Source organism: Rana temporaria, chromosome 2 (assembly GCF_905171775.1).
Source record: "Rana temporaria chromosome 2, aRanTem1.1, whole genome shotgun sequence".
Classification (NCBI taxonomy): domain Eukaryota; kingdom Metazoa; phylum Chordata; class Amphibia; order Anura; family Ranidae; genus Rana; species Rana temporaria.
Window position 1 is genome coordinate 256,442,086 of NC_053490.1, and position 26,958 is coordinate 256,469,043.

The window sequence follows — 26,958 nt, forward strand, 5'->3', positions numbered from 1 at the left end:
AATATTTTCTTTATGGAACATCACGCGACACAGAGCACTATAGTAATTACTATATGGGTTATATGCCCACCTTTAGGGCATAATCAAGACAGGAAGTCCCCTCCCTATATAACCCCTCCCATACAGGGAGTACCGCAGGTTTTTCGCCAGTGTCTAAGGTGTTGGTCACTGTTAATAGTTTGCTAAAAAGTGCTCCATAGAAGGCCTGGTCAGGGTCAGAGACCTGCGCTATCGGATCCATTCAAAGGGTCTATAAACACACACTGCTGCTCCATCGCTCCACAGAACAATCGGCGGGTTGCAGTGGCCGGACCCACAGATTGGCTCCCGCTGTATCTAATCACAGCAGGAGCGGTGCTATAAATCACATACAGGTATGTATATGTATGGTGGGTAGTGCGGGAGCGGTTAAAGGACTTTTTCATTTTTATTTTTGCACTTTAAGCATCTTTAAAGATGCTTTAAGCATCTTTAAAGATGCTTAAAGTGCAACATCTTTAAAGATCCTGAAAAAACAATTTTTTTAAAACAAACATTTTTTGCATTGATGCATCTTTCCCAGGGCAGTACCCGGAACCCCATAGCCTTTTTAATGCCAATTTCTTGCATAAAAGCCTTAAAAATAGGGACTTTGGATTTTTCCTGTTCAGCTCCTATAGACTTCAATGGGGTTCAAGGTTCAGGTTAGAACTTTTTCCCTGTTCTGGAGTTCTGCTGCGAACTGAACAGGAGGGTGTTCGGCCCATTTCTAATATACAATATATTCTGTTTGTGATCCCATTGGGGGGATTTCCCCTCACTTTCCATCCTAAATACCACAATAGAAGTGAGGAGGGGACACAGCAAAGTTCGGTAATGCATTGCGTCCTAGATAAAGAGATTCCCTAGTTTCCCAGTGACTCTTTAGGAAATTAAAGGAGATCTTTTCAATCTAACTAAGGTCCCCCGCTCCCTCCAAAACTAACAAAAAAAATGGGTTGGAGTTGCGTGTTAAAGAAATCACTATGATGCCAGACAGAAAACGTACATTGCAGTGGGTGCAGTGTTCTCAAATATGGACCTCCATACCTGTTCTAAGGTAGACTAGTGTTGCTCACGAATATTCGTATTGCGAATATTTGGCTCGAATATGGCATATTCGAGTATTCGCGATATATTTCGAATTTCGCGGTGAATATTCGCTATTCCGAATATTCGCATTTTTTCAATTTTATTTTTAAAACAGATCACATCCTATCGACGTCTAAAAGCATTGCTGGTATGATTAGAGACCCTGGGCCGAGTAGCTAAGCTGAGGCGATCCTTTTATGTTGCCGAATATAAAAAAAAAAAATTGCGAATTTTCGCTAATGCGAATGCGAAAATGATTGCGAATTTTCGATAACTGTGGTAGGAGAACTCTGATTGTCTCTGATGCAAAAGGGGGGGGCTTTGTGTATGTTTCTGTTATGAATATTTGTATGTTTGATATTATTTTTTTTTTGTAAGAAGGAAAAAATTGCGCATACCTTTAAAAAAAGGGGAGAATACAGCAGCAACTCAAAAATGTTATACAACATAAATTAATACAAGACAGAAAATGGAGTCGCTCTACAAGAATAAAAAATATGTCTAGTGACAAGACATGTGGGCAAATTATAAAATAAGCAAGCGCAAATAACTTGTGAAATACACAGTGAAACAAATATATAAAGAAATATAGTCCCAATAATAGAAAAATAATCTTTCATAACAATGTCTTTGATATGTGAAGTGAAAAAAAGTCCAAAGCATGCAGCATGAACGTGTTCAATCTTCAAGGTGTTTGATTGACAAACGGCTGTGACAGATGGATAGAGTAAAGAATCACCACCAATGCAAAACACTTTTTATTTTCTATTGTAAAATATCAAGAATATTCTGAGCCAGAGTGCTCCTTCCGCATTTGCCGAATATTCGTAATTATTTTGTATTGTAAAATATCAAGAATATTCTGAGCCAATCAGAGTGCTCCTTCCGCATTTGCCGAATATTCGCAATTATTTTGTATTGTAAAATATCACGAATACTCTGAGCCAATCAGAGTGCTCCTACAGCATTTGTCGAAATTGCGCAGTAAATATCGCATTCACATTTTGCGAAATTTCGAAAAAATATCAAGAATATTCTGAGCCAATCAGAGTGCTCCTACCGCAGTTATCGAAAATTCGCAATTATTTTCGCATTCGCAATAGCGAAAATTTGCAATCATTTCATTTCGATAAAATATCACGAATATTCGAATTTAGCGAATATATCTCGAATATTCGACTATATATTCGAGATATATCGCGAAATCGAATATGGCGTATTCTGCTCAACACTAAGGTAGACATCTCTCTGTCTATGGCCACTTTAGGAGGCATAGTTAGACCTAGCGAAGGCTGTATTTATAAACCGAAAAAAAAAAATTGTCATACTGGTAATTGCCATAGCAATTATAAAATAGGTCACACTTTTTTTTTAAGATTTAATAATTCCCTTTATTAGATCAGCCTAACTTGCTTAATTACTTAGCAAAATATTTAATGACGTTAGGTACATTTCTGTTCAGTTATTTTGTGCATGTTTTATGTGCTGCTGTACAGATGGCATTCTTTTGAATCTGTGTATACTATTCTTTAGTAAACCACTTCAGCTCTTCACAGCAGTAAAAACAAGTAAAGATTGCAGTTATCAGCTTTACGTGTTGGAAGATATCAGCATCTATCAAATCCATTATGATGATGAATTTATTCCTTTTGCTTACAGGCGCCTTGTGGAGAGATTAGAAAACATGCGGAAAAATGTGATGGGAAATGGGATGTCACAGTGTTTGCTTTGTGGAGAGCACCTTGGATTATTGGGAACAACTTCTGTCTTCTGTCAAGACTGTAAGAAGGTAATATAAAATATTTTTTAAGACTTTTACATAAAGTGGTTCTAAAGCCTAAACATTTTTTTACCTTAATGCATTCCTTGTATTAAGATGACAAATGTTTAGGCATCGGCAGCCCCCTCACCCCCTCCCTGCCTCCCTTTTACTTACCTGAGCCCTCATTCGATCCAGCACTTTGCACGTCTGCAGCTCTTTGTTCCCCTCACTTCTTGGTCTCGCTGGCTTTGCTTTACTGGGGCCATTGGCTCCCTGTACTGTCAATCAAAGGCAGTCATTTGAGGCAGCCGCAGGGCTCGGGAGGGAGCATGCATAAGTGACCCAATGGGAAGTGGATTGCCATGGGGGGAACTGGACAGAGAGGAAAAGCCAGGAGCGCTAGCGAGATGAGGTTCATGGCCGCTCTGTGCAACTTCATTGCACAGAGCAGGTAATTATAGAGATGTATGTTTATTGTTTTTTTATTTACCTTTAAAATCAAATCACTTTAAGAAAAACAAAATCATACCTCCCCCCCCCCAAACCTAATATATATATCTAAAAAAAAAAATATATATATATATATACATACATATACACTGTGTATGTATATATATATATGTATATATATATATATATATATATATATATATATATATAGAAACATAGAAGAAACAAACCTTCCAGGGTGTTCTTTCCATCCTGGACCTTGCCCCAGCCAGCGTTTGCGCTAAAGGTTTAGAACTTCCATAATCAATTTACTAAGGTGTCAAGGTAATTTAGGTTTCAAATGCTGATATATGCAGCATAGCCACCAAGACCCAGTTTGTGTAAACAATATGGCCAATTGACAACTTGAAGGAAACCACAAACAGCTTTGCTTTTCCCTAAGAGACAGACATTGAATTTGGTATAATTTTTCTTTATATATTTTCAATACAGAGAATGTTTTTCCATTTTTTTTTATTTTCAATATTTGCTTTTGTTTTATGATTAGTTGCATAATAACAGCATGGCACACCTACATCTGTAAACACTGAAATTTACCAAAATGGTGGAGGCTTGCAAAGTCCCATAGAGGTGATAGTGGAACAATCTTTCTGCTGGGTTCAAAGTACCTCTTGAAAAGTTCATCCTTAAGTGGCTGTATTTTCAGTTTAGGAAAACAGGGATGTTCTAGCATGTTTACTGGGATGGAATTTTATGATAAGTGTCTTGGGCCATTCAGTACTAGCAGAATTCTTGTGATTTTTGACTGCACTGTTAATAGTATCAGCTTGGATCTTGTAGGGTGAAACCATATCTGAGTAGTGAGGTCAAAGCTGGCATTGTGACTGCGAGCGCCTGGCTGACACGCACTGTGCATACGTGCGCCGTGATTGGCCGGGCAATCATCTGAAAACTGTGGCATGTCCCAGATGATTGCCAAGAGGGAGAGAGGAGAGGTGAACTTCCTTCCGGCGCTGCGGACCCCCGGGAAAAAGTGGGAGCTGCAACCCTCTAAAAAGAGTGTTTCCGCTCCCCCCCCAAAAAATGGCATGTCAAATGTGGCATGTCAGAGGGTCACCCGCTCTTAAAGCGGAAGTTCCATTTTTGGGCGGGACTCTTTAAATCAAAAGATACTTTGGTGTTGGTTGGCTTAAGGTCTATCTGAAATGTTCAGCCCATCAAATATCTTGTTGTTATTTGCTATTTGCTAATACAAATCCATTTGTTGTTACTGTATGTTTTATCAGAGCATTTACGTTACTTCTTGCTCTTGTTCACAAACTACGCAGTAGAGGGTTTATAGGTTGTTTTTGCTTGTAGCTTCTTGTGTTTCAATACTTTTACATTCAAACAAATCTTTTTTTGTCAGACTGGCAGATTTGTTTGAGTTTCTTACTTAGACCTCAGTATTTGGCTGTCCCTATTCCTTGCTCCCTTTTCTCTTTTTCTTAGCCTTGTCTTGGCATTTGGCTAATTTTCTTTCATCAATTAGAATCCAAGTTCTATCTTGTATACATCCATTCTTTTTGTGTTTCTCTGCAATGTCTAAATACCTTTCTGTGCTATGCCTAACTGCTTGATTGAAGGAGTCCGTAGATCATCAGGAAATCACAGATTTTTCAAGTTGAGTTAATTGTCTTCAAGTTTCTTCAACTTCTCCATCATCTATGGATGGGCGTGCTGACGATCTTGCTTCTGTCTGAAACGAAGTTTGAGGGCGCATTATAGGTGGTAATTGGACCCAGTATCTGCTCCACAGTACATCCTCACATCCATCAGTGCTAAGCGCCAATGTTTATTGATGCAAACATAGTCATTTCATTGTTCAGGACTCTATCAGGTGATTTTCGGGTCTTCTTGTGGATGGCTTCATGTAGAAAGTGTGTATTTCCAATGCAAATGATATTCAAAGAGAAGTAAGGGACTCCACATTGTCATTCATTTGTTAGGCTGATCCATAGGCACCATCTATATGCTTCTAAATCTGGAGGTAGATGGCAGCTTTGTAAAATTAAAATGAGGAGTATTACATCATAACTGGAGATGTTTTCTAAGGTTCTTTCAACAGGTCATAAAAAGCTTTTTCCTAACTTTTGTCTGTATCTTTAGTAGGTGTGTACAACCATTGTGTAAACCTGTGAGGGATAAGTGTCCAATAGTCACACATTGGCAGGTTAACTGCTGACCTGTCACTTGTATTCCCACAGATGAGCAGACATGTACAGCTTTGACATGCAAGGTTCTGCTGTTACCTGTTGTCTGGAAGACGTATTCAAGAATGGAAATTCACCTACTGTTGATTCAATCAACTACATGTCCAGTCCCAGCTCAGCCAGGTCATCTCCCTTGCTAGATAAGCTGGACTCCATCCCTCATGCATGGTCTGAGCCCCAGGATCTCCAGTGTTCCCATAAGTTTCCTAGTGTCTATGACTTTCTGAAAGATTCTAAGGTTCCTGCAGCTCTGGACCCTCTTGTTCCCAGTGACTTTGCAAGTGTCTTCTAGAGCCTTTCATTGTGATCTCTGTAGCAGATCAGCTCATTCGTAGTCCACTGAGAACTACAATCTGTCTGCCACAGTGGAGATGGCACTTGTAGTTTACTCATTCACAAATCCCTGTTAGTGGATGGATGCAGATTCACAAAACCCTGTGAATGAGTGGAGCTTTGCACAGCTGTGCTGATTGTAAATGTGTTTGTGGCTGTGAGGGAGAGGAACACCCGCCAACTGTCATGGATGGGAGGGTGCGCTTATGGGATGTGGGCACACCCTAAATCAGTGGTTCTCAACCTGCCAGTGCCGTGACCCTTTGATAAAATTTAGGATGTACAACTCTTTCTCTTTGTTCTTCTTTCTTTGACTTTTATCTCTCTCTATCCTAATTTCTTGTTTTTTTCCCCCATCCTCTCTCTAGCCGTCTTTCTCGTATTCTTTCTCTCCCCTTTTCTTTGCCCCCCCTCTCTTTACCTCTCCCTTGTATATATTCTCTATTTGTATTCCTATACGGGGGAGTTGGGATGAGTGGAAGTGCTGGGGGGGGGGGACTTGGGATGAGTGACAGTGCTGGGGGGAGTTCTGATGAGCTAACTTAGGTGCTCTTGCTCAAGGTCATCTGCTGATCTGAGAACTGAAGTGGGGACTTTTTTATGGCAGCCATAATCACAGGTAGTGTTACTCACTGTGTCTCCGACTTTGCGGTGATACCTATGCCGAAATCAGGAGATAGGGTCTCCTCCAGCCCCTCCCACTTCACATTCCTCACCAGTCAGCTGACCTCTAGTCTCTGCCCCCCAGCCATGCTGTGAACTAAATGGGCGGCTGCAAAAATGCTAAGTGGGCGGCCGTGTGCTCCAGGAACAGCCCAGCTGGGTGGCCAAGAAAAGACTGGGAGAGCGGTGTGGGCTAAAGGAAAAGCTTAGGATTCGGTGACTGGAAAATCATCATTCGACCCCCAAGGGGGTCCTGACCACCAGGTTGAAAACCACTGCCCTAAATACAGATGTAACATGTTAGAATTTATTTTGATTCTTTAGAAACAGAAAAAATAATGTACATTTACTTTAACCTGCAAGTATGATTTTGTGTTGTTGAGCAGCATTAAAAAGCACACAAAAACAAAATATGTACCAACTCAAAGCATATAATTATTTTTATTTTTTGTATTAAATACTGTACAATGAGAAACTTATTGTATTACTGTTTCATCATCATAAAAACATCCTGCACAGAAAATAGAAAAGTGAAATCTGTAAAATGTCTTTGTCGATTAATTAGAGAAAGCTACTGTAGCCATTACATGAAAGGTAGTTATAAGGAAAAGTAGCCCTACAAAGCTACACAGGAAGAGAATATTTAAATTAGGCAAGACCTTTGTATTGCAACGTCTCTGCATCTCACCAATCTCTTTAAATCAAGTACAGACCTTTAGGAAATAACGAAATCTGGAGTATAAAAATAGATAAGCTAAAAGTGCACTGATCTGTTTCTTTCTCCCACAGAAAGTCTGCACTAAATGTGGAATTGAAACTGTTGGCAGCCTGAAGCGACCCACATGGCTCTGTAAAATCTGTAGTGAGAAGAGAGAGGTAAATTGAGTGTTCGCCTTATGTTTTGTACACCATTTGTTTCATCCCATAACAAACAAAAAATGTGTTTCTATTAACTTTATTACAGCATGTACTTGATGGTAAAAAAAAGGCCAAGGCTTGTAACTGGAATATCATATTTTGTTATCCCTGTAAAATTGTGAATTTTATCAAACTATGAGAGCAGTAAAAAGAAATGGTATACACAGCTGTGCTTAACCACTTGACCTCCGGAAGATTTACCCCTCTTTTTGTAATGCAGCACTACGTTACTTTAACTGACAATTGCGTGGTTATTGACGTTGTACCCAAATAAACAAATAGAGATTTATTTTGGTGGTATTTGATCACCTCTGCGGTTTTCATTTTTTGTGCTATAAACAATTAAAAAAAAAAAACGATTTTTTACTTTCTGCAATAAAAAAAATAAAAATCGAATTTCTTCATCAGTTTAGGCCAATATATATTCTGCTACATATTTTTGGTAAAAATAAATCCCAATAAGCGTGTGTTGATTGGTTTGCGCAAAAGTTATAGCGTCTACTAACTATAGGATATTTTCATTTATTTAAAAAAAATATGTTTTATTAGTAATGACAGTGTAGCACCCTTCTCCCAATGAGTGGGCGCTATGTGTTAAAATTGTAGTTATCTGAGCAGTGGTTTGGCTCAGAAGGATTGTGTCTAAATTGTGGCTCTGTCTCAGTTCAGCTGGTTGCATGATTTTCCTCCTGAGGATGGGTGTCGCTGCCACCGCTGGTCAGGGTTGGAAAGGCAGCAGGCTGGATGCATTGGGTGCCTCTTGCCCAGAAACAGCCCAGGGGCCGTGGTGAACCCGCTGTGCATTCCAGGAGGGGGTACTTAAGGGGCAGACACCATTTTGTGGGGTTCATTTTCCGATCCTTACCTGAGGGCCCTCCTGGCCTCAGGGATGTGTTGGCAGTTTCCGCCTCTGGGCCACATTGGCCCGAGGCCTCACAACTGAGATGTAGGCCCAGGAGTCGCTAGGGCCTACTGATCCAGGGATGATCCTGTATCGCCTTACCTGCTGGAAGGGACCGAGCAATTGAGGACTCAATTGGAGGATGTATCTGGATCAAAATTTACCTCGCAGTGCTGCCGGAAGTTTACCCAGTTAACCCAGTGAGGGGTTGCACAAGTCTGTGACAGAGAATATTGAGCGAATCCTGAGTTCACTAAGTCTGTGGCAGAGACTAATAGACAAATTCTACTACCTAGTCTGTGGCAGAGGCTAGCTTTTGATCGAGCTTCGCACCGGCTGCTAGGACAGTGAGAGTGGAACTATACGGTGGTTGCGGAGTCCAGCGTGGAGATAGTTCTTTCTCTGGACCTAGGAGAGTGATCGTGATCTGCAAGTAAGATACCTGAGTCCTTCCCATTCCTCTATACCTCTGTTGGAAAGTTTGTTCAATAAAACCCTTGAAAGAGACTTTGTGTTGGTGCATACATTTCTTCCGGATAACTCTTCAAGGAGAACCCCTGAGACGAACGCAAGGAACAGTAAGGTAACGGCAGGCCCAAATCTAAACCAGCAACTCCTTCGGGGGTAGTGCTTCAGCAGCGATCGGTGACTTATAGCAGGACTGCGAAATTGCGGCGGACAAATCAGACCCCTAACTGACACTTTTTGATGCTTTTTGGGGACCAGTGACACAAAACAATGCACTGTCACTGTACTAATGACACTGACTGGGAAGGGGTTTACATCAGGGGCGATCAAAGTGTTAACTGTGTGCCTAGACAGTGCTTTCTCACTGTGTGGGAGGGTCTTTGACTAGAGGAAGGCATTGATCCATGTTTCTGCTTTGCATGTTCCTGTTTATGCTTTGACAGCCATGTCATGTAGTGTAGAAGACAAACCTAGCTTTCCACATTATGGTCAAGCAGGGGGAGGAGGAGGATCCACAGCCAGAGGGAACGGGTAGCCCTGTCGGACCACCGGTGCTGACAGGGCTGAACAGCACAAGCGCCAGTCAGAGGAAAAAAGAGTTGCCTACAAATGACCTCTCTCCTTGCTTTTATTTCTTAAAGAAAAAACAGCACACAGACCCTTTGGGGTTGATTTACTAAAGGTAAATAGATTGTTCACTTTTCAAAGTGCAGTTTCCCTCTGCAAGTGCAGTTGTTTCAGAGCATAGTAAATGAGGTAAAGCTTCACTTTGCAAAGAGTACCCAATCACGTGCAAAGAAAATAAAAAATAAAACAGCATTTTTTCTTGCACATGTGTAGAACATCCCCCTGTAGGGACTGCTGATGAAATTGGATCCCCCACTCCTGCACAGCCAGGCACACCAAATTTTCACGGGCACTCCAGAGTCAGAGAACAGTCCATGATTTTTTATTATTTGTTGAGTGTTAATAACTTGGATAGGAATGAGAGGTTATGGGATGCCCACTTGACTTCAGCAACAACTTCAGGGACATCTACCTATATACAGTCTCCTCTACTTTCCTCCTGCACATGCTTGCTGGCTCCAGTTGGATCACTGCTAGTTGATCTGACAGGCTCTCATTCAGATTTAGCAATATACCTTTACAGTCATGAACTAGTAGTCCCTTGTGGTGTAGCAAAAATACAGTGAAACTGTTTATAGTCCCCCTCTGAGGCTACTGATCCCAGCACCACCTCTTCAGGCACTGCCAACCCACCTGGCTGCAGTTTCCTCTTTCACTAGCCCTCCAGGCTAACTCCCACACCAGTCCTCCTGACTGACTCTTTACCAGCACACCTGGCTGACTCCCAGGAAAGGTTGAAGACTTGAGCATACCACTGTTTTCAGGAAGACTGGCTACAAGTGGCAGCCCCCCCCCCCCCCCCCTGTTAGCCGGCAGCAGTGCTAATCTTCTAATGCTGTCCTCTCCTGCTCCAGGAAGGGCTTCCTTCTGTTCATTATGGCAGAATCCTACCCATTCACCTGGGGGGAAAAGTGTCAATAAAAAAAACACACTATAAAGGTTTTTAAAGTAATTTTATTAGGCAGCTCCAGGGTCTCTTCCGATTTCGGGGGTCTCTTCCGACTTCTCAGCGCATTCCGGCATCTTCTCCGCACTCTCCGGCCTCTTCTCCCGCTATCCCGTGTCTTCTGCCGGGCTTCTCCGTCCCAAGGCATGATTGGACAATGATGTCATAAGGGTGGGGTCACCGGATGACATGCCCCATGCCTATATAAGTTGTTGCGCACACGGCATTATAGCAGGAGAGAGCATTGTGTCAACATTGGAAGAAGAGCAGAGGGAAGAAGACGGCAGAGAAGACCGGGCACAAGAGCAGAAGATAGCGGAGGAGCCCAGCAGAGGACAACGGACAGCAGGAGAAGAGGCCAGAGAGCATAGAGAAGTCAGAAAAGACCCCCAAAGTCGGAAGAGACCCCCGGAGCTGCCTAACAAATTACTTTAAAAACCTTTTGTAATGGATGAAAAAGGGACATACATTGGTCCCTATGAGATCGCGGATGAACATCCACTGACACCCGATCTTGTCCGCCTCTGCAATGATCCGATTCTGCAGACGGAAGAAAACCCTATTTTTCCTTCCGTCTGCAGATCGGATCGGATAAACACGGACAGACGGTCCGTGTTTATCCGATCCCCCCATAGGGGAGAGCGGAAAAAAGACAGGGCGGTCCTTGCACAGTGTGCGGGGACCGCCCTGTCATCCACCGGCTCAGCGGGGATCAACGGAGCGATCCCCGCTGAGCAAGTGGAGGTTTACGGGGTGGATCATACTGATCTGCCCCATGTGAAAGGGGCCTAATTGTTTTAACTCCCTACATCAGATCCCTGGTCAAAATGATAAGATAAAAAATGAATAGCTCATCAAAAGATAAAACAATAAAACAAGCATTTGCTTCATGTTCAACATTAAAACAGATTTCCCCAAGCAGTACTTTCTTTTTGCCACTAGATGTCCTCAGTATGAAAGCAAGCAATATTCAACCCACTACGTCTAAGCACAGGTAATTCGGACCCAAGCCTCTTACTGGACAATGAAAGGAGAATCAGCACAGTGATTAACTCCTATCTCTGTCACTTTGCTTTCTCTTCCTATCAACATGCTTATTGTCAGGCTCAACACCCCACCTATTAACAAAACACCTCTGCTAACAAATAACTAAAAAACAATCCAAATGCCCCTCTTAAACCCCTAAATCTCTGGTCATATGATGTTTTAATCCTGAGGCATGTCTCCTCTTCTGTGCATAAGAGGCGTAAACATTTTCCAGGTGTCCATTTAACTATGTGATAGCCATCTTCCTGTTGGCTGCCCAGAAGAGGGATCCTCTCAGGATTCAGAAGAGGGGTCTCAGCAGTGACTCCATAAAAATGGGACCAGCTGGTGTGGGCACATCTGCAGAATTGGACTGTTGCTTCCCCACAGTCGGAAACTGCGTCTGCAAGGAATCTGGATGACTGACTCAGAACATTCTTTCTTGCCATCATCGAGTCAATTAATTTCATTTTAATGCCCTTAAAATTTCATCCAGACCTACTATTTGAATGGAATCCCAGATGTATTTAACAGCTTTCATTATAATATACACATTTTTTTCCCAAATGAATACACACAATCACAGTATGAATTTCATTTAAGAAAGAAAGAATTTCCATCCTGCGCCTATGATTTTTTTTGGTGATTGCAGTTTTAAAATGAACATTGATTTGACTAACGAATAGAAAATCAAATGAGAGTTCTAAAAACAAAGATTTTCAAATTAATTTCTACTGGTGTTTGGCCAGCTAAGATAAATACTGTATGAACTGATCACATTGTTCACTCTGCTAGATGACAGGACTTTACAAAAATATAAAAGAAAATATTCCTATGCTGGGTATTTGTTTTCTGTGTAGAGTAAATATAGCTATGAAGGATTTATAAAACATGTAGACTTTATCGTGCCAATCTGATTGGCATGAAATATATATCCAGAATCTTTTCTAAAATTAGCACTATGCAAAGTATCTTAGTCCATTTCCCTAATAGACAACAAAAAATAGCATATTAATTTAAAGGCAAGCATTTAGATCTAAAATGCCCCAGAGCATCATCTGAGCATGAATTAGTATGTTGAAATGAGTAGCTTGGGAAATACATTTAAATGGAGATGAGTTTTTCATATATATGGAGATGTATAACTAATGGTGTGTTCATAATGAATTAAGACTGCTTCATGGTAGAGACATTACCGATATCTAATTTTATAAGTAATGCACAGGATGACAGTTTAGCAGTATATAATTGCCAGTTTGAACTTAAGGGTTGTGAAATCTTCTAGACGAATGTGTACAATAGAGCAACATCTATTTGATGCATTGCTAGAATAATACTTGCCTGTTATAGCTGGGAGACTCGATTTTGTGAGCAAGGTTTGTACTGTAATTATGTAGAGGTCAACAGGACAGCTGAAATTTTAAAGAATTTCGAGGTTTGATTCTGCTTATGATGATGTGTAGAGTACAAGTTATTCTTCGGCTGAACCTTTGGGTTAGCATTGCTGCTGTTTCTTTACTTTGGATAACATGTATCTTTTCCACTGTCATGTAAGTTAAATTACTAGAGGTCCCCCATCAAGGGAGCTGCTGTCCCCTGGAGTCTTATTGCCTACATCCCATCAAAGGCACTGCTTGAGTCATAAAACATGGAGGTTGATTTACTAAAACTGGAAAATGCACAATCTGGCGCAGCTCTGCATAGAAACCAATTGGCTTCCAGCTTTTATTTGGCACAGCCTAATTGAACAAGCTGAAGTTAGACGCTGATTGGCTACCATGTACAACTGCACCATATTTAGCATTGCGCAGTTTTAGTAAATCACCCCCATACTCTGCCTTATTGTGGTAGATCTTCTTCGGCAGAGGACAACGGTCAGACTGCAGTGGGGGAGCAAAAGGGGGGAAAACATGACAATTCTTTCCAGGGCAGTGCCCATCAAAGAGCTTAAAGTGTAAGTAAACCCACCTATCATTTTCAGCCAAGGAAGTTGCCATCTTGGCCTATATTTAATCTTCAACTGCCATGGTGCTGCACATGTGATCAGTTATGACACCAACCATTGGATGGTTTGACCGTTTGGTTGAGAGCACAACCAATGGTACAGTTAGCAATCCCGGCATGCCGGAAATGTAACTGCTTTTTGAAACTGTTAAATCGATGGGTTTACTTCCGCTTTAAGGCACAACTCCTCTTTATTGACCTAAAATGTATGTTCCTGATCAACACAAGCCCAAAGCAACACTCTTGCCTTATATCTATTCAATAAGATAATGTGTAGGTAGGAAAAGCTGGTTCAATGGCATGCAATACCGCATGTGGCCAGAGGTGGGGGTGCTGGAGAGCCTCAGAAACACCCAGAAAGGCCAGAGGACAGCTCGGCTGGACTCAGAAAACCTCAGAAAGGCTTGAGAACTGAGTATTTCCAAGGTTTTCTGAACGGCTCCAATCGGTTCAGCTCCGGCGCCCCTCCACCTCAGGCCAAACACAGTACTGCACACCACTTTGGCTTGAATCATGCTTGTTTTGTGAGACAACACTCGCAAACCGAGTCAGGATTTTTCAAATTACAGTGCTTGTATTGCGAAACGCTCGTTAACCGCGTTTCTCGCAATCCGAGGTTCCACTGTATTGGATTTTTCCTTGACCCTTATATGAGTCTATATATTTATTCAACTCAACTGTCAAAACCTTAGACAACTTTAATGCCAAATTACCTGTGTTTGAGCAGTGAGATGGCCCGGGCAGCCAGTTTTATTTCTAACTAGATTGTGGAGCTCTTTGGTCTGGAGGAAAGGAGATTTGATCTCTAAATATGGAAAGGTTTCTTCACAGTAAGGCTACTTTCACACAGAGGCAGTTTTCAGGCGTTTTAGTGCTAGAAATAGCCTGAAAACCACCTCCCATTCATTTCAGTGTAAATTTTCACACTGGGGCGGTGCGCTTGCGGGACGTTAGGAAAAGTCCTGCAAGAAGTATCTTTGGGGTGGCTTTTAAGCGCTGTATACAGAGCTCCCAAAATGCCCTGCCCATTGAAATGAATGGGCAGTGCTTCCAAAGTGCCTGAAAAGCGCTTCAGAAGTGCTGCAACACAGGCACTTTTAACCCCTTCTTCTGCCACTAGCGAGGGTTAAAAGTGCCCCACTAGTGGTTGAAAAGCGCCGCTAAAGTGAACGCCACTTTAGCACTAACAGCTGGGTGCTGCAGTGTGAAACTGGCCTATAAGCTGTGAAAATGTGGAATAGACTCCCTCGAGAGGTGGTTCTGGCCAGCTCAGTAGATTGGTTTTAAAAAGGTACATAATTTAACTGTATACTAATATTTATAGGTAAAGTTGATCCAGGGAACATCCGATCAGGAAAGAATTTTTTCCCCTGCTGGAGCAAATTGGATCATGTTTTTTTTTTTTTTTTTCTTTTTTGGTTGAACTAGATGGGCTTGTGTATTTTTTTCAACCAGACTAACTATGTAACTACATTAAAAAGTACAGTCCTGATCAAAAGTTTAAGACCACTTGAAAAATGGCAAAAAATCATATTTTACATTGTTGGATCTTAACAAGGTTCCAAGTAGAGCTTCAACATGCAACAAGAAGAAATGAGAGTGAGACAAAACATTTTTTGAGAATTCAATTTAATGAAAACAACGAATAAACTGAAACAGGCTGTTTTTCAGCTGATCAAAAGTTTAGGACCACATGCCTTTAAAAGGCCAAATCTGTGCAAAGATGTGGATTCATTGTCATTCTCTGTCAGGTAGTCACACGTTGTGATCGCAAAGGCAAAAAAACTCTCCTTTTTTGAATGTGGTCGGGTTGCTGAAGTGCATAAGCAGGGTCTCTCATCAAGACACTGGACGATCCTCGACCCAAATTAAGGCCCTTACTGGTGCTGACTGCAGCCCCATAACCATCAGACGGCATCTGAGACTGAAGGGCTTCAAAAACAAAAAACGTCTTCAAAAACCTTGTCTCCTTGAACTCCACAGAACTGCTCGTTTGGACTTTGCAAAACATGGGACATTCAAAGGTGGAAGAAAGTTTTATTCTCTGATGAGAGAAAATTTAACCTTGATGGTCCTGATGGTTTCCAACGTTACTGGCATGACAAGCAGATCCCACCTGAGATGTTTTCTATACGCCACAGTTGGGGGGGGGGGGGCGCCATAATGGTCTGGGGTGCTTTTTCCTTCAGTGGAACAATGGAGCTTCAGGAAGTGCAGGGGCATCAAACGGCCGCTGGCTATGTCCAGATGTTGCAGAGAGCATTCCTCATGACTGAGGGCCCTCGTCTGTGTGGTAACGACTGGGTTTTTCAACAGGACAACGCTACAGTACACAATGCCCGCAGGACAAGGGACTTCTTCCAGGAGAATAACATCACTCTTTTGGCCCATCCTGCGTGTTCCCCTGATCTAAATCCAATTGAGAACCTTTGGGGATGGATGGCAAGGGAAGTTTACAAAAATGGACAACAGTTCCAGACAGTAGATGGCCTTCGTGCGGCTGTCTTCACCACTTGGAGAAATGTTCCCTCTCACCTCATGGAAATGCTTGCATCAAGCATGCCGAAACAATTTTTGAAGTGATTAACAATAACGGCGGAGCTACTCATTACTGAGTTCATGTTTGGAAGTTGGATTTCTGTTTTGGGGGGGTTTAGTTTTTTTTTTGGAGGTGTGGTCCTAAACTTTTGATCAGCTGAAAAACAGCCTGTTTCAGTTTATTCGTTGTTTTCATTAAATTGAATGCTCAAAAAACGTTTTGTCTCACTCTCATTTCTTCTTGTTGCATGTTGAAGCTCTACTTGGAACCTTGTTAAAATCCAACAATGTAAAATATGATTTTTTGCCATTTTTCAAGTGGTCTTAAACTTTTGTTCAGGACTGTATAAATATTACTTGGATCCATTTTGTGTGGATCAGTGAAACAGTCGACACATATGAGATGCCTGCGAAAAGGCTATTTTTTTTTTGTATTCATAAAGGTTACCTAATTTTTAGCTAACCATGCTTTAAATGAGGAATATATGTTTGTTTTTACATTTAGTTGGATAGCCTCAAATTTATACTGTGCAAAGTTTAGAGATGAACGAAAATATAATTTGTACTTTTAGAAAATATTTTTTGAAAGCCTGCAAGAAATAAGTCAGATTCTCTACATTGTAAAAATAGAAACAACTTGACAGATAACCACCTTTTTGTCAAGGCTGCCAACAATTACTGTCATCTCTTTGTTATAATTATATAGCCCTGAGACAGTCACTTGTCAAATACATGGCCAAAATGCTGGTTTCTCACTGCACAATCAGATCTCTGTGAAAAGTTTACATTTCTAATCAGAAATCGTTCTACAAAATAGTTTATTTTTTTTGTGACTTTTTAATAAGATGCCAGCACGTCAAAGAAATGGGTACAAATCTTAAATTCTGCCAATTATCTTACAACTGATCATCCACCTGCCTGGAGCTGTGCTGCTGTACTGCTATCTAAGAGCTGTGGCGAAAGATAGAAGGTGATTTTTTTTGTAAATTGTACATATATTTAAAGTTATAATTGCAGTTTTCCAAATACTTGACAAGCCTTTGTTAAAAGCTCCTGACTACCTAAAGTGTTTTTTCTCTCTAGAGAACAAATAAATAAAAGTCAACATTTAAAAATTCTGTAGCTGCTGACTTTTAATAAAAGGACACTTGCCAATCCAAAGATCCAGCACTGTCCTCACCTGGCCTAGTTCTTCACTAGTTCTCAAGTCCCCGTGACGGCATCTTTAGCCAGCTGTGATGGCTTGTGAGCGGCTGTGTGCTTTGTAAATGGACCCACAGCTTTCTGGGATCTGTGACATTTCCCAGAAAGCTGCTGATGGAGGGCTGCAACTTTTGCTCAGATTGCCTAGGTCAGTGGTCATCAACCCTGTCCTGCAGGGCCCACTAACAGGCCAGGTTTTATGTATTACCTTGGGGAGATGCAGACTAGAATACTGCAATCACTGAGGAGCAAATGATATCAGCTGTGATGTATTTTAGTTATCTTGCAAACCTGGCCTGTTAGTGGGCCCTGCAGGACAGGGTTGATGACCACTGGCCTAGGTGATCCAAGTGGGAGTGAGTACCTGTTAAAAGTAGGTACTTGCTTCTCTCCCAAAAAAAATTCAAATATAGTGGGGAGAGGACTTAAAGTGGAACTTCCACTTTTGGTTCAAGTTACTCTTTAAAAAGTACTTGCACCGTACAATATACCACTAACAAAGAGACACAAAATGCACTAGAATAATGACAATGGGGACCTGGCTACATTGAACTAGCAGGCAGAATTCCTTTTATTATGTACAGTAATGTGTTACTAAGAGTCATTATCTGTAGGTGACTGTTGGCTGACCCCAGAAGCCCCTCTATCCCAGGCCACAACCTACGTTACCTATGCAGATATCTGACCATAATGGTTGTACTTTGGTAACGGTAGGGTAAGCACAAGCCGAATGCCTCTAATACACTCACAAACACCTGCCCTTTGTCAACGGACATGGCGTATCTGAAAAATAAATTCTTGAAGGCTGGGCAGTGACATATTAAGTAAATGTGGCATAATTAATTACTTAAAAGTTTGAAAAATCTGAAAGCTTTTTGAATATCGGTGAGCTTTTTTTATTGCAGTGTTTACTTTAAAATACATTTAAATATTACTTTCACATTTTAGCTATGTTTTCATGTTTCTGTTACTATTTGGTCCCCTATGACCCCCCCCCTCTTTATTTTTTTCTTTTTTGTTTGCATTGTAATGTGATTTCTATGTATTAACTGCAAAATGTATAAATACCTTTAAAAAAAAAAAAAAATACATTTATGGATTAGGCACTAGAAGGAGCTCTTATTGGTGCAACACAACTACTAATATTCGTAGTATTGTTTTCAGTAAATATGTTGATTTGTAAAAAGAATCAGTAAAGTAAAACTGCTATGTAGTTCTGCAAAATAGAAATCAGAGCCTGTATATGTAAAGAGTACCTATGTCTGCCCATATGTACAGTGCATCCAGAAAGCATTCACAGCGCTTTGCAAATCTTTTCAAATTTATTAAAAATAAACAATAAAGAAAAATCCCATGTACATAAGTACCGTATTTATCGGCGTATATCGCGCACTATTTTCCCCTTAAAATAAGGGGAAAATCGTGGGTGCGCGATATACGCCGATAGCCGCTTCCCGCACTCAGTTTGAAATCCTGCGCCGACATATACCGAGTGCAGTACACTCGGGTACATTCGGCCAGGCTCGGCTTCGCTCGTGCTCACGCATAAACGTCACAGAGCGTGAGCGCGAGCGACGCAGAGCCTTGCCAAATGTACTGCACTCGGTATATGTCGGCGGAGGTGTTCGAACTGAGCGCGGGAAGCGGGGACTCGACTTGAGGCGCGTGCTGGAGAAGCCGGAAGGACACCATCGAGGCCGCAGACGGACGCCGGACCGGACGATGGACGCTGGGAAGACACCAAAACTGTAAGTAATGAAATCATATAACATTTTTATTTACAGGAATTTCGGGGGCAACTTTAGGGGAGCGCGTTATACCGCGATAAATACGGTTTTCACAGCCTTTTCTTAATACTTTGCTGAAGCACCTTTGGCACCAATTGCAGCCTCTGTCTTTTTGAGTATGATGTTACAAGCTTGGCACACCTATTTCTGGACAGTTTCTTCCATTCTTCTTTGCAGGACCTCTCAAACTCCATCAGGCTGGATGGGGAGCGTCGATGCACAGCCATTTTCAGATCTCTCTAGAGATGTTCAATCAGGTTCAAGTCTGGGCTCTGGCTGGGACACTCAAGAACATTCACAAAGTTGTTCTATAGCCACTCCTTTGTTATCTTGGCTGTGTTCTTAGGGTCGTTGTCCTGTTGGAAGATGAACACTACCCCAGTCTGAGTTCCAGAGTGCTATGGAGCCGGTTTTCATCAAGGATGTCTCTGTACATTACTGTATTCATATTCACTCGATCCTGACTAGTCTCCCAGTTGTGCCGCTGAAAAACATCCCCACAGCATGATGCAACCATCACCATGCTTCACTGTAGGGATGGTATTGGCCAGGTAATGAGCCGTGCCTGGTTTCCTCCAGACACAATGATTGCCATTCAGGCCAAAGTTTAATATTTGTTTCATCAGACCAGTGAATTTTGTTTCTCATGGTGTGAGAGTTCTTCAAGTGCCTTGTGGCAAACTCCAGGTGGGCTGTCATGTGCCTTTTACTGAAGAGTGACTTCCATATGGCCACAATACCATATAGGCCTGATTGGTGGAGTGCTGCAGAGATAGTTGTTCTTCTGGAAGGTTCTCCTCTCTCCGTAGAGAAACGATGGAGCTCTGTCAGAACGATCAAGGCCAATTCCTGCCAATCGCTCAGTTTGGCCGGGCGGTCAGCTCCTGGACGAGTCCTGGTGGTTCCAAACTTCCTCCATTTCCAGGTGTTGGAGACCTCTGTGCTCATTGCGACCTTCAATGCTGCAGAAAGTTTTCTGTGCCTGGATAGAATCCTGTCTCGGAGGTCTACAGACAATTCCTTGGACTTCATGGCTTGGTTTGTGCTCTGACATGCACTGTTAACCATGGGACCTTTTTATATAGACAGGTGTGTGCCTTTCCAAATCATGTCCAATCAACGGAATTCACCACAGGTGGACTCCAATCAAGTTGTAGAAACATCTCAGGAATGATCAGTGGAAAGGCGATGCACCTGAGCTTAATTTTGAGTGCCATGACAAAGGCTGTGAGTACTTTTGTACATGGGATTTTGTTTTTGTTTTTTATTTTTAATAATTTTCCAAAGATTTTAAACAAACTTCATTCATGTTGTCATTATGGAGTATTGTTTGTAGAATTTTGAGGAAAATAATGAATTTAATCCATTTTGGAATAAGGCTGTAACATAACAAAATGTGTAAAAAGTGGAGCGCTGTGAATACGTTCTGGATGCACTGTAGGTATGTATAAAAAAAAATTATATATAGTAACACATTAACATAAATGTTTACAGTCATCTGAATTTTTTTACACAGTTATCTAAAGAAAAAAAAAAGGGATAGTCTATATAAAAAGACAAACATTAAAAAGGCTATAGAAAGACTAAGCTCCAAGCTTATTAAATGTTTTCTCTATCTGTTTCCTGAATCTGATGCTCTTTAGATTAGAATTAACAAGCTAAAAATAAAGAATGCCTATCTGAATTAATCACATTAGCATATAATTACATATGTGCTTTACTAGTAATAAATACACAGATCAGTCAATATATATAAATATAATAGCCTTCCAAAAGGAGATATGTCAATGTTTGAAATTACGTTCTAAAATGTACTGTTTGTAGACAAAAAAACTGAAGCATTTGAGGTAATGCCACCATGTATTTGTCTATGAGATAGTAATCATAAGTTCCATTCTGATTTAAAAAAATAAAAATAATGATTTTTATTTTCCCTGCTGTGTGAAAAATAACCTCACTGAGTTTGCAATTATTAAATGCTGCTGTACCTTTTCACCGGAGCTGAGAAGTTGAATTTTCCTGTTCTACAAACATTTTGTTTACCTAGAGTAATTTTCTAACAAAGCAACCGTGAAGTAACAGGAAATCATGCTGTTAGCCAGATAGTCTTTTTTTTTTCTGCACCTGTAAATGTTCCTGAAGCAATACAAGCGAATATAATTCCATAAATATACAGCAATGTGCATTATGTTTTGTCTTAATTCATTATTTAAACGAAACACCTACTAATTAATGACGTTTTCACTGCTGTGCTTTTGTCCAACTTGGTTTCCACAGTAACTGGGGTTAGTTTTTGGATACATGGTGTAAGGGGGAAAATTCTTCTGTGCCCTGGGAAAATAGAATATGCATTTTAGCAGCTGTATTCAGAAGCTCCGCTGTTATTTGCTCTAGTTTTTAGCCATGCATGTGCAGTGGTCTGTGTGTTATTTCAGAGGTGGATAATTACCTCACAACCCAACATCCACACACTACCTAAATATCATGTTCCCCTGTTAATATTTTTCAGTGATATTAGCGTACATTCCTAATCTAATATTTCTTGCAGAAATGTTCCTGTGAGTTTTTTTTTTTTAAGTGTATGTAAATGCTATTTGCTCCCTTTTGGTCACCTAAGCCTCATACACACGATCGGATTTCCATCGGACAAAGCGTAGGACTTTTGTCCGAAGGGCTTTGGCCAGGAACTTATATTGCATACAAATGGCAAAGAATTTTCGCCAAACAAACAGGAAACTACGTGTTTTTTCAGCTCTTTAGTGCCACCCAGATGTTGAAACAAGAGGAAGTGTGGCAAGAGTGTCCTCAATAGATATGTCAATTCATCCCAATATGTAATAGAAAAGAGGGGATGGGGATTATAGCTGTACCTAACAAAGTTAACAATTATGTTTAAATTTAAAAATGTAATAATATTTTATTACATGAATATTGTAAACATACAGTACAATTACAGATCATAAAAACAAATAAGGAAAAACAAATGATGTTTAATACTGGCCAGAGTGTTAATGGCCTACTGGAGTTACAACTCAAATATTCCCTACATGTTTCGCCAAAACATTGGCTTCTTCAAGGAAAATGATTGTGACCAGTACAGTATAAAAAGCTCTAGAGAAAATAAAAAAAACAACATATTAGCCAGTTATAACAATCATATTTAATAATATGATAATAATATGATCATATAATCATATTTAGTAATGATAAATTTATATAATGATAAATTTATGTACAGTAATGATAGCAAAATATAATTAGACCGGGAAGGCGCCCTTGGATGGGAGACTTTTTTTTTTGCCATGTTGCCTTCCCAGTCTAATTACATTTTGTTTTGTCATTGTCATCATTACATGAATATGATTGTTTTGGCTGAAACATGTAGGTATTATTTGACCTGTAACTCCAGTAGGCCGTTAACACTCTGGCCAGTATTAAACATCATTTGTTTTTCCTTATTTGTTTTTATGATCTGTAATTGTACTGTATGTTTACAATATTCATGTAATAAAATATTATTCAATTTCTAAACTGAAACATAATTGTTATCTTTGTTAGGTACCGTTATAATCCCCATCCCCTCTTCCCTTTTTTCTGCTAATGTTGTGTTATGGTGAGCATTGCTTCTGAGCATGCGTGTTTGTACTTTGGAGTTTTGTCCGAAGGACTTGTGTACACACAATCAGATAATCCAACAACACATTTGTTGGCGGACAATTTTAAAGCATGCTATCCCACATTTGTTGGCGGAAAATCTGATAATTGTCCGATGGAGCATACAAACAGTTGGGTTTTCAGACAACAGCCTGTCATCGCACAATTCCCATCAGATAATCCAATTGTGTGTACAAGGCTTTACATTGAAATTGTTTTGTTATTTGGATTTGTTTTAAAAAAAATACCTGTTGCTCCTGGCAAAAATCTCTTGACATCTCCAACAGGTTGGGTTTGTGTATGGTAGTGAAAATTTTGAGGACCCCTGGGTAGCTGGGCCTTAAAATAAATTGTAAACGATCACCTTGTAAAACAATCCATTCTGTTTAAAATAGAAATGAAAGGCAAAACATTATAAATATATTTTTTCCCTTTTTTTTTTTTTTTTAACTAAATGACCACATTCCTTCTTTTCTCAGCTGCATACAAGCTCGTGGAGGAGAAGCAGCAGCACACTGAGCTTCCCAGTGAATGGTTGTGCAGCTAGGGCGTGTCAGTACTAGGGATGAGCCGAACATACCCGCGTTCGGTTCGCACCAGAACTTTCAAACGGACCGATCGTTCGTGCGAACATTTAGAACCCCATTGAAGTCTATGGGACTCGAACGTTCGAATTCAAAAGTGCTAATTTTAAAGCCCAATATTCAAGTTATTGTTGGAAATTAAATAGCACAGTGCAGTAACAGCTAATGTGTTTATGTGCAATTAAATAGCACACGTGCACTAACAGCAACTGGGTTTATGTGCAATTAAATAGCACACGTGCAGTAACAGCAACTGCGTGTATGTGCAATTAAATAGCACACGTGCAGTAACAGCTAATGCGTTTATGTGCAATTAAATAGACCACGTGCAGTAACAGCTAATGTGTTTATGGGCAAAAAAACAGCACACGTGCATTAAGAGCGACTGCATTTATGGGCAAAAAAACAGCAAACGTGCAGTAAGAGCGACTGCGTTTATGGGCAAAAAACAGCACACGTGCAGTAAGAGCGACTGCGTTTATGGGCAAAAAAACAGCACACGTTCAGTAAGAGCAAATGTGTTTATGGGCAAAAAACAGCACACGTGCAGTAAGAGCGACTGCGTTTATGTGCAATTAAATAGCCTACGTGCAGTAACAGCAACTGCGTTTATGTGCAATTAAATAGCACACGTGCAGTAACAGCTAATGCGTTTATGTGCAATTAAATAGCACACGTCCACTAACACTGAGTACTATGTTTAGGTGTAAATTAAACGGCATACAGGCAATACAACACGTTAGAGCACTGCAGCTAGCACAATCTACTGCCTAACAAATAGGAATAGCTGATCTAGCTAAGCTATACAGTGTAGAAATATATGTACAATGCCTAGGATGTATATATATCCTCTACACACTGTAAATTTAACTAAACTGACTAGCCTGCCTGCTCTATCTATCTATCTATCTATCTATCTATCTGGTAGAAAATACACTGTGTCTCTCTCTATCTCTCTCTCTCTAACTGACTGACTGACTTCTTTTCTTTAACAACGCCGCAACACACTACACGTGGCCGCCTTGCAGGCAGCCTTATATAGTGTGGGGCGTGTACTAAACCCCCTGAGCCATAATTGGCCAAAGCCACCCTGGCTTTGGCCAATTATGGTTCTTCGTTTTTTACGCGCTGTGATTGGCCAAGCATGCAGGGTCATGGTGCATGCTTGACCAATCATCAGCGCGCAATGCCGCAGTGAATTATGGGCCGTTGCGCGTCGCTCAAATTTGGCACGAACGACCCGTTTTGTTCAAAATTCGTCGAACGTACGAACAGACAACGTTCGAGTCGAACGCAAAGCTCATCCCTAGTCAGGAACAGTCTGATCATTAGCGGAAATCAGGCTAGGTTCACAGCATAGCTGGTGAACTGACCACGATGTGCTCTACTGCTTATTGTGGTCTATTTTTATTAGAAAAGCAGAGAGACTTGCAGGAACACCAGTGATTTTACATAAAGGAAGCAATAAAAGGAGAACCAGATACTTTCTCATACGAGTACATGGTACAGCAGGCACATATCAGGAATATGAAATGTTAGGGTAACAAATGGTTTAATGAGTTGCATAACTACAGACCATGGACCCCATACAAAATGTTGATAAAGCCATCAAAGTGAAACAAAAAATTTAGTTATAGGGAATATCTAGAAGTCCTAAAGCGATGGTAAACTCATGTAAGAAAAAAAACTGTAAGGTTCACGCATAATAGCACATTATGAAAGACTTACCTAAAATGAAGTCCTCCAGCGGCGCGCTGTCAATGCTGCAGAGGCTTCCATCTTCACCTGGTTATCCTTCCAGGTCCAGGCACTCTGGCCGTCTAATTGGCCGAGCCACAATGACGTCACTCCCATGCATGCACGGGAGTCTTGGCCATGGCACACAGCTCTAAAAGAATGGCACAGGTATGCTGTTCCTTGAGAGCACATGTGACAGTGACGCCACCGGCTGCTGCACACTAGAATATCTCCTAAACGGTGCACGTATAGGAGATATTCATTTTACCCACAGGTAAGCTTTATTATAAGCTTATCTGTAGGTAAAAATAAAAAAGAGTTTAGTACCAATTTAACTGCACCTAAGCAGTAGACTAAAAAAATAACTTTTTTTGCAAGTTGAAATTGTCTGTGAGGGTGCTTAGTCAGTCAGTAATTCAGTAATGGAGAAAAGGTTAGCTGTAGGGAGAACAAAGGCAATACTGGTGGCCTGCGTCCTGATTGCACCCGCAATCAGCAGATCATGGGTGCAGTGTCAGGTTCCTGTGTAGACTCATTACAGCTGTCTGCCTATACCTCCTGTATGGGCAGATAGTTGCTGCCCCGCATGGCCCCACTGTTTTTGAATGTGACCACTGATTTGGGGTAGGCGCTTTAGTAACATGTTACATAAAAGGGAACATATCCCCCTACACCCAAATTAAAGGATAATCTTAAATGGGGCTTCAGGTAGGCTGTGCTTCCTACAGTATCTCACAAAAGTGAGTACACATCTCATATTTTTCGCTCCATAAGACGCACCTGACCACAAGACGCACCTAGGTTTTAGAGGAGGAAAACAAGAAAAAAAATATTCTAAAAACCAAATGGTGTACCAAAATATTTACTAGTGATCATGAATTGCAGCCTTACCGTTCCTTTAAATGCAGCCTGACTTGTGCCCATTAAATGCAGCCTGACTTGTGCCCACAAAATGCAGCCTGACTTGTGCCCACAAAAGTAAGTAGGCTTGGTTTTTTCCTGGGCATTCCCCAGGCCATTGATGTTATCTGTTTTAGCCTTCCAATGCTGCTTACTGCGATGGCCAGCTATAGATGAGGGCGGTGCACAAGTTTGTTTCACTTTGGTGTGTGTATTGGTCCAGCAGCGCACCAACACCTTTGCAGCCATTGTGCTACATGCTGGGTTTTTGGTGTGCTCCTGTACCTTTAAAGAAGAGTGGGCTGCCCTTCAGTCCATCAAAAAGCATGTGCCTCCATTGTGGGGACACTCATAGTTTAGTGTTAGGACCACAGATTCCAGGGCACCGTGGCTTGGCTCTGTGGCCTACACATGCGTTTGCAAATGTGTGCGGACAAAACCCCTGTTTTTAACTCATACTGTTAGACAGGTTAATTGGTTGTCTGCGAGCTGGTCTGTAAGTAAGCTTGGTTTTTTTCCTGGGCATTCCCCAGGCCTTTTTTGTGTCCATTAAATGCAGCCTTACTTGTGCCTATTAAATGCAGCCTGATTTGAGCCCACTAAATGCAGCCTGATTTGTGCCCACTCACTAAATGCAGCCTGACTTGTGCCCATTAAATGCAGCCTGATTTGTGCCCATTAAATGCAACCTGACTTGCAGCCTTACCTGTGTCCAACCCATTAAATGCAGCCTGTTCTGTGACTGGCGAGCACGTCATCACAATCACCTGTCACTCAGAAGACAGAGCGGCCCTACTCCATTTGGCCGCTGGGGCTGCTCTGTTTTCTGTCTTCTTTGAGTGACAGATCGCCCAGTGCTCACAGGAGACTGCCGCCCTGTATTTTGATATGGCGGCGGCGGCGATAACGGGCGTGGGGGCTGTCCAGTATTCGCTCCATAAGACGCACATGCATTTCTCCCCATTTTTGGGGGGGGGGGTGCATCTTATGGAGTGGAAAAATACAGTAAATGTTTTATTATATCTTTTCATTTGACAACACTGAAGAAATGACACTTTGCTACAATGTAAAGTAGTGAGTGTACAGTTTGTATAA

General features: G+C 41.1%; 1 protein-coding gene across 8 annotated transcripts in view; it reads left to right on the forward strand.

Moving 5' to 3' along the window:
- The window catches only part of RPH3AL (rabphilin 3A like (without C2 domains)), a 258,215-nt gene that overhangs the window by 128,985 nt on the left and 102,272 nt on the right, over positions 1–26,958 (forward strand). For all 8 annotated transcript variants that reach the window (XM_040336810.1, XM_040336811.1, XM_040336807.1 and 5 more), the window contains 2 exons: positions 2,770–2,899; positions 7,360–7,446. In XM_040336810.1, coding sequence (XP_040192744.1) covers positions 2,770–2,899; positions 7,360–7,446 — 217 coding nt within the window. The remainder of the gene's footprint in view (positions 1–2,769; positions 2,900–7,359; positions 7,447–26,958) is intronic.